Here is a 13,247-nt window from a genome sequence, read left to right as displayed (position 1 = left end):
GCGTGCGTTCAGAACACACACTTACTAACGCATAGTGTAGTCTGTAAGCAATTGGACCCTAATCCACACATTGGATTTGAAATAAATCAATGAATGTGTGGTTAATACACAGCCCGTCAGCTTTAATTCGGGGACATTTACATCTATACTTTGGGGGGGGTGTACATATGAGAATACATAGTTGTGCTCCAACCATAAGTAATTGCTCAAATGAATACAATCATAAATAAAATTGTTATTTTATTTCCAAATGCCTTGGCTACTTCAGGTCTGCAATTCATTACCATCACCAGACTCCCATTCCCAGTTCCTGCTCGTTGCAAAGCCTTTTTGCCAACCTTCTCTTTAGCAAGTCTAATTCACACACAGTGGGGCTCAGGCGAACCGACTTGGCTAGTTGTAAACATTCTTTCGGATCACCATCCTGCTGCAAGGCAAGTTGCCGTCGGCGGTTTTGCGGCATTTGGCTGGATTCGAGCAGTTAAGATGCTTCTGTACTCTTCTGAGGCACCCTTCATCACGCTCCTACTGTCAGCAGTACCGTCATCAATAAAAACGAGCAAGCCCATTCCCCAGCCAGCAAGCAGTAGCCAAGCGGCCCATGCCATGTTTCACACATGAGCACTGTCTCCCTTAATGTTCCCTCCACATTTTCATTTTCCTCCACCGCTCCGTTAATATTCATACCAACAACCCATAAAGTTTTGCCCCAGAACTCTACATGTGGTTCTGTGCACCTCCGAGCAAACTGTAACCTGGCTTCCTGTCCTTGAGTCTAACAAGTGGTTTGCATCTTGCGGTGAACCCCCTGAGGTCATGTTTGCTTACCTTTAGGGTCGTCTTCAACACACCTACACCTACATCCTGTAGAACGTTCCAAATCCATTCATCGTCTTTGGATATACACTACAGGCTCTTTGCTATTGCACACAAGTGTGTTCTTGCTTCTTAACAAACCCTTGATTTTGATAGACCTGATTTATTGACTTGATTTATCTCCCATTGATTTATTGGCCAGTTCTCCTGGCATGGACACTTCTTTGATCCTGTTGTTTAGAAACAACATCAACATATGGAATCAATTTGTGCACAAACTAATGATGCAGTGACACATGGATGGCCAAACAACAGTCCAACAATATACAGCACAATTAATCATGGCCTCCTGAAATGGACTATGGATTGGAGGATAATGTATCCCCAGTACAAATATAAATAACCTCAAATAAAAAAAACAAAACAAAACATAATAACAGTCCACATTTTAACCTCATAGTCAATAAATATGTTTACGTGGATATTAGTCTGACAAAGCTGTTAGTTGAACTAAGCTGTGCTCATGTAAACAATGTGGTCCATCTGTCATAGTCCAGATAAGGTCTGAGTTGGCATAAGATCAGATAGATTGAAATGTGTGGTTCAGAATAATTTCAGTTGGATTGCTCGGGGTAAATTCTGATATGCAAATAGGTATTAAGCATGTAGTCTGTGTTTCACTCCAAATCCAGTCTGTTGGAGTATGGACCCAAAAGACGTCCTTTTCTTTCAAGCTGCAACGTAGATCCAATACCGCCATGAAGCCACACACTTAGAACTCCACTCCACTATGCTAACCTTGCACCTTCACCGCCAACACCCACCGCTGAAGCGCACGTTTCTGTCGCTGTCTAACCACAAACACCTGCACTCATCGCACTAACCTGCTTACTCACTCCACTGTCAGCCTCAACATGTACATCCCCCTTCAAACCCGTGCACACACGCTGCTGCTAACGCCGGCATCCCACCCCGGCCCTACTCGTGTGTCCATTACCATCGCGCTAACGGCGGCACTGACAGGACAGCATTCTCACCAGCTCTCACAGTGCTGCAAGGACTCTAGCTTCCCTGCTAATAACCAGATTTCACCACTGTCACCACACACCTCCCTTTCTAACGCTGAGCGCTGATGCTGATTTAGTATGACATCATTGTCTCCTGTTTTCAGTCATTTACAATGACTGGCCAACAGTGATGGTCATTTAGCTTGACACAGTCACACTACCACTATGTCCATCAGGGAATCAAATTTAAAAGTTTCAAAAGTCGCATTACCAGAATACAGCATACAAGGTCTGAGTTGTACCTGAAAAATTATTTTGCAGTTTTATTTTGCCTGCACTCTGTTGGGCCTAACTAAATTAGCGTGCCGATTTTCAAAACTCTTTCTGAAGAAGAAGCTGGAATTTGAAGCTGGATTGTCACAGACTGATCTCATAAGAGCTGAAAGCTAATTCCACTCCATCTTATTTCATTCTGGAATTACTGCACAGCATACTAAAAAAGAAGCTCAGATCAGGGTTTTACTTTTGATTAAATCTGTGTCCTGCCAGGGCAAGGCTGCTTGAAGGTCAGTCCAGGGGTGATGTGTCTGTGGTCTGTGCTGTCAAATAACGAGCTTCTAATTGTGGTTAATGTTACTGCTTCCGTCAAGCGATGGCTCGGATAGAGTTCACGAGACGAGACCTTTAATTACCTCCACCACGAAAACCCACGTTTATTACTGGTTAAATACTATTTGCTTGTGATATTAATCATGTAATTGCCCCGTAATTGTGCTGCTCGTCATCACAGTGTGCCTCCCTGAGCCCACGGCGAGTGGTTGTGCAAATCGACACTTGCTGTTCAGGTTTCACAGGCTTTTAGCCGCAAGCTATAAACACACGAGTGCAGATCACCTTTGACCTCAGCAAGGCACCTCCATTTGAAACCCTTGGTCCCGAGGGACACAGATCACCTCTGACCTCATCGAGGCTCCTGTCTCTGTAGCCATTGGTTGTGTGGGGCACAGTGATCTCTTTAATGCCGTTCCTCCCATGTCGTTTTTCTGATGACTCTGAGATACCTTCACCATTCGATCTTGGTGACTGAACCTTATCTTTATAAATATGTAGAAGTCTTGATTTGATGCTTGACAGAAAGAGTGTGGGTTACAGTCTGTGTGTGGGTTACAGTCTAGCACTACCGAGGAGCAGAATGTAATGTCTCCTTTTAGATGACTTGTTCCACAGCTGTGGGTGTACGGAAGGAACCAGGGGGAAACTACAAGAAGGGTTTCTCACCACGTGTCCTCGGTGGGCCATGAGGATGGCGAAGCTGGTGAGATGACTGCAAGAGCAGGTGGTGTGGGTCTTATTGGTACCCAGAAGCTTGCAGCCCTGAGTGGACCAGTATCCCATCATGCTCCTCTCAGAGTAGTTCCAGAAGGAGCAGTTGGGGTTGAAGTAGTTCTCGGTCTGAAAAGACAACCAGTGGAGGACTTTACCAGGGTTCTTCAGGACGTTAGGCAACCAGAACCAAGATGTCAAGTGCTGAAGTTAACCGCAAGCGTGGCCCTGATCACCGTGCGCACCGAGATTTATCGGTACAGCTTATCACTTCTCACTCTATGGCCTTAGGTAGAAAATCTAGCTACACTAATTAGTAAGTACTGATGCGCATATTCATGAGGGAACAATACACCCTGGGTTCTTACACCATTACATTTATAACCTGATTCGTGTCACGGATTTGAGCCGAGACATTTCCTTATGTTCCTTCCTCATGCACCGATACTGAAGCTTTCATTATGAGGCCAAAGGTGCTCCTTTTCATCTCCAGCAGCACAATGACCACCCGCCACGCTGAACGGCTGGAGTGTGAAAGCGGCGCTTACGTCGAGGTGTTGGAGGGTGAACATGGCGGGCTCGGAAACGAAGACTCGGCTGGACTCCTTGTTCATGGAGGCGGACAGGACATGGGAATTGACGGTGAGGGTGTGGTTCCTCGCGCCGCTCTCGCCCACCAGCCTGAGCGTGGCGTTCTCCGTGGTCAAAAAGCGGCCCAGGTGCTTGTACAACACGAAGACCAGCTTTGCGACACCTGCTTGGAGGAAACAGGAGATTATGTCTCAGACAGGAGAGGCAGAATCTCAGTGATCACACAGATTCTCCCAGATGAGAAACAGGAGATCTTTGCTCAGATAAAATGTTAATCCTGCATAATCTGTGCTAATACTACAGGCACTAGACTGTCATGCTCATAAATTATGGTATTAAGGAAGGAATGTACATAGGTTTTACCTTTGAAAAAGTTGATTGAGCAGTATAGGGCTGATAGGTAGTTGTAATGAAGGCCTTGCAGGCACACTGACCTACCTGTCAAGGGTTAGACTAGTGTGAAAGTGCCTGCAAGCCACTCCTGTCCCTCACTCACCGTTCTTGCTGTTCAGTTTGACCGTGTTGGCAGAGAGCTTGATGCTGACACCTCCTCTGCTGCTCTGGGGAAACCTGAAGTCCTTGACCTGGCCATCGGTGCTCAGCACGTGCACGTCCAGCACTGCAGAAATGGGAGAGTGATGTGTGTGCATGCGTCATCTCGTGGGAGGAGCTTAATGGTCATCTGCTGGACCGCGAGGGCCGCTCTTGTCGACAGATTCGGCTCAGACTCAGACTAAGTTCCGCTGTCAGAGGGGGCTGCGTTGGAAGTCATTTGTAAGCTTTATGTCTGTGCTGTATCTGACCTTTACAGTATTTAATCTGTAGTTACTAGCTACTACGCCATATGCAGCCAAGCTATGATCGCAAAGGACAGCCTGTTATTGTCACTAGCAGCAGCTGGGGGAAAAATACAACAATAACACTGATAAAACCTTTTATGCCATTAAAAAAAAATAAGGTGTGGAAATGAATGGCACAGGCTTTGCTGAGCTACTATATCTTTTAGCCACTGGCATTACCAGGAGATACCAGTGTGTCTGACAGTGTGTATTGAAAAGAAAGATATGGAGCATTTGCCCATCCGGGGAGAACACCCATCAATACAAAACACACACACACACGCACACACACACACACACACACACACACACACGCTCGCAAACACATAAAAACTGCTTGTATGTAAATGTCAAATACAGCAGAGTTCAAACTTATCACTATCCTCAGACTTCTCCCGGCGGCTGCCGATAAGTTGCAACGGAGCTACGGACCACTCGCCCTGCTTTTCCCACGAGCCTTTTGATGTAGGAGAGTACATAGAGGGCAGACGCCAAAGTTGGCGAGACCCCCCCCCGCCCGTCCCAGACCCCGTCCTGCTCCAGACAGTCCCCGCTGCTGACTCTCTTCAACCCCACGCCTCTCTCTGCCACGAGGGTGGGACCTGCATTATGCCTCTGCTCTCCTTTCCTCCCTGCACCTGTCCACCGCGTCTACTTCACGTACCCCCCCAAGCGCTTACCTTTGTGCTGTGGTCGAACTAAACGATGCTAATTACCAGCAAGAGACAAAAGAGATATAAAAGACTGGGAGAGCAAAAGACACAGAGAGAGAGAGAGAGAGAGAGAGAGAGAGAGAGAGAGAGAGAGAGAGAGAGAGAGAGAGAAAAGTGAAAGAGCATATCATTTTCAAGAATAAAAGTTCCCAAACGTGCTCTGGGGCACGTTCTGTCAGCCCCACAGCCAGCAGGCACCAGACCACATTATCACGTCTTCAATTTCTCAAAGGATGAAGTGGAGGGAGGCTGAGAAGGCTTTCATGCGCGCGTGTATATGTGTTTGCACGCGTGTGTGTGAAGTGTCTGGTGTGCGAGGTGTGTTTGTAGCAGGGGGAGGCGGATGAATAACGGTGGGAATGGAAAGTCGTTTAAGACATTTATGCCTGTTATCATTAAGAATGAATGCTGTTTTCAGGCTCTTGCTTGTACACTAAAGTAATGCCCTCATTAAAGAAAAGCATTTATTAAAGTGCATAAAAAATGGCCTCGTGCTTCGTAACTGCTGCAGTGCTACATGACTTATTTGTGGGGGTGGGGGGGGGGGTTCCTCTCCTTTTTATGGATTTCTGTGAGAACGCGCATTTGATTCATCTCATTTAAAGCCTAAATACTCAGTGTTTATTGTGGCCACATTGCAACAAACACATGCAGGCCACGGGCCTGAAAGACAGCTGTGTCTGGATCCATTCAAAAGTACAGAAAAGGTCCAAAAAGCTCCATCACTCGCCCGTGAAGGCAAGCATGCAGGCGTATGCATGGATTCTCATTTGAATGCAGAGGGGCAAAAAAAAGGAGCAAAATTAAATGGGTGGATGACAGAACTACAGAAACGCTAAAGCTAATTAACAAGAAAGAAAAAATCTCGCAAAGTAGAAATAGATTTTTGATAATCCGCTCCTATGTCACTCGAGAGGATAGTAACTCTTTCCTGACATCTGCTTTTCAAATAGCGTCTGTGTCTGGTTTTGAAATTCTGATATATACTAGCCCTATACTTACTTTAATATTCAAGCGCAGCTCAAAAGACCTGATTGAGAGCAGGGCAAAACAGGTGCAGGAGCTCAATGAGAGTTTGACGAGAGTTTCCACGCAGCTGACTCCAGAGTCAAAGCCGGGGGAGGAAGGCCATTGAGGAAAAGGTTAAAGGCAGAACCATGGCAACCCAAAGGCCTGTGCCAGCAAACGACAGTCGAGTGCGCAAAGCTGACTAATATGAATGAGTTCACGTTACTAACAAAGTCAACTGGCACAGACGTGTGGCGGCTTTCCTCTGAGCGGGCCAGAGAAATTAAGCCCACTTCACGCTGTGCACTAGGCAAATCCGCTCTTTTTCAAATCCCCTCCACTCTTTCCTCAATAAGTCCTCCTCCAAAAAAGCCTTTATTTAGTTATTTGTTTGTTTGTTTTTTTAAGATGTCTTATCAGCACATCCATGAAACAAGCGCTTCACAGACGCCCCCATACCCTAGACTACTCTTGACTCCCACAGATGCATTGACGACCGCAACTAAACCCAAATCAGAATCAAAACTTTACGTATGGGACTACTGGGGCTTTATGTTGGTTTTACTAAATAATTGTGGCATGCTATACAGATACACAAAACAAAAAATTGCAAGTTGAAAAAAGAAGGAAATGAAAGGAAAGTGCTCTCTAAACTGCTACCAAAACCAAATTTCCTTTTCACAAACGAGCAAAGGTCAAAGCCCATTATTTTGTTTTTCATTTGCCGTCTACTGTACACAAGCTGGCCCGTGATGCAAGCTGACAGCCTTATTCCCATAAATGTTTAGAATAATGGATTTGTGACTTATGTCACAGTGGAGAAAACAAGAACGCTAGCATTACTGAGCTCACTCACAATGCTGGAGCCTGTTGTCTCCTGGGCCAGATGTCTGGAATCCGCTCAGTGATGCAAACTCCACATTTCACCTTTCTGCAAGCTTTGGTCTCTGCTGAGCCATCCCTGCCTTTGGTCTCTAAAAGGGACGACCATTAACCCTACCGTGACATTACCGTTCTCAGTTGTACGAATGCCTGGTTACATGTTGCAAATGGTTTAAGTCACCACAAAACATTATTTGAATTTGTAATGGAGAGAAAGGTTTGAATTAAATTTTCGGCCCAACTTGCACCCAACTTCAAAGGTGAATTCATTCGTTCAAAGCTCATAAAATGAAGTCAGCTAATTTAGAAGCTACAGGCCTTAGAACACATGGGAGAAATCTGGCATTCACATTGCGGGCAGCTGCAAAACAAGTTCAAACATATCATTTTGTCTCTCCTCCGGCCTTGTGGTAACTTTCCGAGAGTGCCATGTTTGGGTATAAGTGCTCTGACAATATGACAATAGCCTTTAAGCCTCCAAATTGCACTGCTATGGAAGAGCAGGAGTCCAAAAAAACACAGTACTTGCATAGAGAATATTAAAACTGTTTCACACACACACACAGACACACACACACACAGACACACACACACACACACACACACAGAGAAACCACAGAGACAGAAGCAAGTAACAGAAATCGTCCATTCAAAATCCTGTTTTACATAAACACCAGTATGTAAAAAGCACCTGCACCCTGCCAACTCACTCCTATTTCACACAGAAGCCTCGTCATTGACTCCACACCAGCATGCCCGATGAAATGACTCACTTATATTATCAGCAGGCACACTGACAATGGCAGGCTCAATCAGGTTGTCTGCGAAGACGAAGGCGCCTTCCTCCAAGGTGTCCAGCAACATGGTGGCGGTGTGCGTCTGCTCCGTCGAATTCATGTCCTCCCAGGACTTCAGGGCCTCTGGCCTCAGGAGGTTGTCAACCGTATCCACGATGGCCTGTAACCGTGGAAACAAGGAAATTGACAGTAGGTTGATATTTGCCTTTCCCACAATTCCCACGAAAAAAAAAGAAGAAAAGGGAAAAAGCCTCCATGCACGGGGTGCATGAGGGGGTAATGGAAGTGATGAGGCCAGTACAACTACTACTGGGGGGTTGCAGACAACAGGACGGGGGTATTTGGCCCAAATAAAACTTGGTGATATGCCTGGAATTGCAAATGTGTGTGAGTTGCTTTTGTGTATGTGTGTGTGTGGGTGTGTGTTACATTTGTCATTTAACCATCACAGGGATTGTTATTGCAAATTCCGGAGAGAAACTATTTTCCAAATAAACGACGCATTCATCTTTGATTCCCAATGTCCACAAAGGGCCTGTTTTCCAAAGAACAATTATGATTACAGCTCCAGAACAGGATTTAACCACAGTGGCTTATGAATGGATGCTTTGCCCTGGGAGGGGAAAGCAACTTATCAGGCCCAGGGATCTGTGCTCAGAAGGCCTGCCAGGCTGGAGGGCACAAATGGAATGTTTCTGTCCCCTTTCTCGCTCCCAATCAAAGTCCTTTCATGCCTTCCAGCCTGGAGCAGGAGTGTGGACGGAATTACAGCTTGGAGGAGGAGTGCGGACAGAATTGACCCGCCCAGAGGCTGTTCCCTTATTTAAACGCACTGGCTTCCTGACACCAAGCCTATAGTGGATGTTTGTAGTAGAGTGTTACAACGCTATTAGAGCTGAACAGCCACCCTTCCAAGTCTGCAATGAGGGTCCCTCCAGTTGTGCTAGACAGAATGGCATCGGAACCCACTGAAGTCGAAAGACTGTAGTAGGCAGAATGGCAACGGGACCCACTCGAGTGAACGGGTCATGCTTGACCAAATGAAATCGGGACCCACTCAATTCGGCGAGTCATGCCAGACAGAATCGGGGCCCACTCAATTCAAATCGGGACCCACTCAATTCGACGGGTCATGCTAGACAGAATCGGGGCCCACTCAATTCAAATCGGGAGGCACTCAATTCGACGGGTCATGCTAGACAGAACAGCACGAGGACCCACACGAGTCAAAAGACTGCTGCAGACAGACCCACATGACCCACTTGAGTCAAGGGACTGCGGTAGAAAAAATGGCATCGGGACCCAGTCGTGTCAAAAGACTGTGGTAGACAGAACGGCATGGGGTCCCGTTGGCATCAACGAGTCGCAACAGAAAGGTAGAATGGCAAAGATAAGCACTCGAGCTAAGGAGCCATGGCACCAGAACACGCTCGAGTCAACGGATTGCGGTACACAGAACAACACAGGGACCCACTCGAGCCAATAGGTCGCAGTAGACAGAACAGCACTGGGACGGTCTCATGTCAAGGAGTCACTACAGACAGAACGGCATTGAGGTGCGCACGAGTCGACAGGTCGTGGCAGGCAGAACGACAGTAGACACGGACCGCGGTAACGTTTTACCTTTTTTTCACTGTCAGAAAACTGACCTGCATTAGGCAGGTGACCCTCAGGCCACTAACCTTCCTAGTTTAAGTGGTTTTTCAGGCTATAATGGAGCCATTCAGCTAATCACCCTAAAGCACAGGAAATACTAATAGGTGCTGCTGTATCCAGAAGCCTCATGTGCAGTTTGATACCTTAAATCAGAAAATGCCCTTAGTACAGCATGTCAACTAATAGCAGAAGTGTGAAACTCACACTTGCACTTTCCTACCATTAGCACAATGTTAAATTAACTGGAATATACATGGTTTCAACTAGCCAGGGAGTTTTTGCATCAAGCAGCAAAACAGCAAAAAGCATTAACTTTGCACACAAAATCGGCCATGGAATTTTATTTATTTATTTTTGGCCAAAGCTGATTCACTAGCTGGCCAACCTCATCCTGTTTCTCTCAGGTGCCCACTCACCCAGGTGAGTGCTGTTGATTACAGGGCCTCGGGCCACTGCACCCAAACCAGCCCAAATTATTACAACTCCCCAAACCTTTCAGCGCACAAGCTCCATCTCCAGGAACCGTGATGTCAACAGACAGAGTGGGCCTTCTATAAGCCATGGCTGGGTGGCCTCTGGAAAACCGGCCCAAACACACAGCTTCCTGCCTCGAGAAGCGGGCTCTTCAGGAATTCCTCATTTGAGCGTAGTTTGTCAACACTGAAACAGCAATTTAATGGAGAGGGTCTTCAAGCCAGGGAGATCACAGCACACGTTTGGAGAAGCTGGCACAAGATAGCCAAACGCTGGCCTATTTCTCTTGGCAGACAGAAGGGGGTGGGCGGGGCATCACTTTGTCACATAAATCGCAGTCAGAAAGTCTCGCACGGCACCGGGGTGGGACTGTACCACAGCGCACGCTGGTGCTAGCGCAGATCCTCTTAGTGAATAAAATCAAAAACCAGCAGAGGAGCAACAATCGCGTGAAGGACGAGAGGACTGCATCAAGCGAATATAAATACTCTAACGAGGAAAATGGGCGCTTCAAACAATGGCGCACGGCTCCTGGAAGCCAGCAGAAAGAAGGGAGCAGGAAATGGTGCGAGTTAAAGAGGGTGACTTTGATCGTGCTATTGGCAGACGGGGATGGCGCAATTACAGCTCTGAGGAGGCAATTACTCGTACAACACTGAAGTGCTGAGGAGGGCCAGAGAGGAGAGGAGGTGCAAGGAGGGAGAGACAAAGGAGAAGGGGAGAACGAGGGGTTGAGGAGCGGGAGCAGAAGGAGACAGATGGCGAGACAGAGAGAACAAGGCAGGGGAAGAAAGAGAGAAACAGCTGAGCAAAGAAGACAGCAGGGAGACAGAGAAAATCAGGAGGCACAAGAGACAGGAAGAGTGTGGGAGGCTGGGAGAGGAGCTAAACAGAGGGAGAGAGAGAGAGAGGGAGGGAGAGAGAGAGAGGGAGGGAGAGGGAGAGAGAAAGAGGGAGAGAGAGGATGAGGGAGAGAGGATGAGGGAGGGAGCGAGTGAGAGGGAGGGAGAGCGAGAGAGAGAGAGAGAGAGAGAGTGGAAGAGTGAGTGAGAGAGAGAGGGAGAGAGAGGGGGAGAGAGGGAGAGAGAGAGGGAGAGAGAGGATGATGGAGGGAGATAGAGAGAGGATGGGAGAGAGAGAGGGAGAGAGGGGGGAGAGAGAGAGAGTGTGAAGAAGGGAGAGGGTGCTAAAGAAGGAGCGAGAGAGTAGGAGTGGGGAGGAGAGAGCAAAAGCATAAAGGGGAGGGCTAAGAGATGAAAGGAAAAGAAGAGCAGACAGGGAGTGGAGAGAGAGACAGAGAGAGAGGCAAAAAGCAAGCAGGAGGGAGAACAAGAAGCAAGTGTTAAAAACAAAAACAACAACAATAAAAAAACAAACAAATGTAAAAAACAAACAAACAAACACAAAAAAACCAGCAGCTAGGCAGACAAAGGCAGAGACGCTAACAAACTCCTAAAGAATGAGTCAGATTCCAGCCAAGAATGTCCCGCAGCCACACAGACAGACACGCAGACGGACACGCAGACGGACACGCAGACGGACAGACAGTCAGACACAAAAGTCACATGCAGCAAGGCTGGTAGCAGGAAGCTGGATGTACTGTGTAGATACCTTCATATAGGCCCTGCATGTCTTTTCTCGCTTTTGGCGCTTTTTTAGGGGAAAGAATCATACACACACACACACACACACACACACACACACACCAAGAGTAAAGATCAAGAATGAGATACAAGTGCACGCACACACACACACACACACAAAACCCCTCACACACACCGACAAACACAGAGAAAGAGAGATAGTTAGAAAACATAAGAGCCTATGAAACCAGTGTCTGCATCATCCAAAGAACATCAAGGTACCGCATTCTCGTGCGAAATCAAGCATTTGGAGGATGTAATCAGAGCGTGCGTCAGAGAGGTGGTCTCGAGCCACGTGAGAGCGTGGCGCGGCAAGGCACCGCAGAGCAACCCTGCTGCCCCTGATTCAATTAAAAGTGTCTTTTGAATACATAACTAGCTTACAAGACCAAAACACCAGGCCTGCAGGAACAGAGAACGAGAAAGTACGAAAAAAATGGAGATGCAAGAACTGGACCGTGCAATCAAATGAAGCCGGAAAATCCATTAAACTCAATACACTGAGCTAGGGGAGGTCATTTGTATTTGACGGTCAGGATAATTGTGCTATCTGGCGATATGATCGTTTCGTGCTCCGTGATAGTCGTTCCATCAAAACAAAGCGCCCCTTCCATCTCTCCCTCCTGCCCTCTTTCTCTGTCCTGTTTTTCCTTTCCGCCCCTTTTTCTATAGATTTTGTAAGTCAGGACATTCTCGGACTAATAGGTTCACTGCAAGCCAATCCTGTAGGGGCGCGGTAAAAAGACGGAGAGAGAAAATTTCACTCTGCAAACTGGTCTTCTTTCTCTGCTCACCACCCGCTTTATTTCTTTCGCTAAAGCAGCACCGTGGGCAGTGAGGCAGCAGCTATGCAGATAGCCTGCGGGCACGACGGGTCCCGTCGCCTCACCTGCGCTCTGCCAGGCCACCGTCCTTCACGCCAGAGAGCAGCAGCCCCCCGTGGACCTTCCAGCCAAGCCTCTCCGGTGAAAAAATAGCCCCCGCCCCAGCGCAGCCCTGCCTAGCCGCGTGCGCCTGGGCAATTAAGCTCCTGAGAGGCCCGGCTCCTTTTCTCTGCTTTTTTTAGATGCTTGCTAACCATTAGCGGCGGCTTTTACATCCGAGGCACCAGGTGAGTCGGATGTGCCGACCCTGTAATTACAGGGGAGGTGAGCTGTAACAGATTTGTGTGTGTGTGTGTGTGTGTGTGTGTGTGTTGGAGGAGGGTTGAGGGGTGAAGAAGCCTTGGAACCAGGGTCTGCTCTTCTACTGACAGAAAAGCAGGGAGGAGAGGCTTCTCCACTGACTAGAGACAGAAAGGAAGACAGAAAGGAAGACAGAGAGACAAGGAAAGGGATTCTGCCAGATAGACTTGGCTGAGTCACCGTGCAGGCATTCCACAACACTGGTAGAATGTTTCAGGAATTCCACAGTGGCAGGAAAATAAGCTTTGGGAATTACAGGGGCAATTGGGATCAGGAAATCCACAAATTCCAAATTGCACAGGGCTCAGGGGTTC

General features: G+C 47.5%; 1 protein-coding gene across 11 annotated transcripts in view; it reads right to left on the bottom strand.

The window, feature by feature from the left end:
* LOC113589092 (adhesion G protein-coupled receptor L2-like) overlaps nt 1-13,247 on the bottom strand; it is a 94,070-nt gene that overhangs the window by 19,043 nt on the left and 61,780 nt on the right. For 7 of the 11 annotated variants that reach the window (XM_035536570.1, XM_035536574.1, XM_035536571.1 and 4 more), the window contains 5 exons: nt 11,718-11,756; nt 7,953-8,136; nt 4,234-4,356; nt 3,695-3,900; nt 3,102-3,275 (listed from right to left, as the gene is read on the bottom strand). In XM_035536570.1, coding sequence (XP_035392463.1) covers nt 3,102-3,275; nt 3,695-3,900; nt 4,234-4,356; nt 7,953-8,136; nt 11,718-11,756 — 726 coding nt within the window. The remainder of the gene's footprint in view (nt 1-3,101; nt 3,276-3,694; nt 3,901-4,233; nt 4,357-7,952; nt 8,137-11,717; nt 11,757-13,247) is intronic. The other 4 variants (XM_035536572.1, XM_035536575.1, XM_035536573.1 and 1 more) reach the window with 1 other exon arrangement.

This window comes from Electrophorus electricus, chromosome 19, assembly GCF_013358815.1.
Source record: "Electrophorus electricus isolate fEleEle1 chromosome 19, fEleEle1.pri, whole genome shotgun sequence".
Taxonomy (NCBI): Eukaryota; Metazoa; Chordata; class Actinopteri; order Gymnotiformes; family Gymnotidae; genus Electrophorus; species Electrophorus electricus.
Note: the sequence above shows the minus strand (reverse complement) of the source record. Positions and strands in the feature narration are given on the sequence as shown.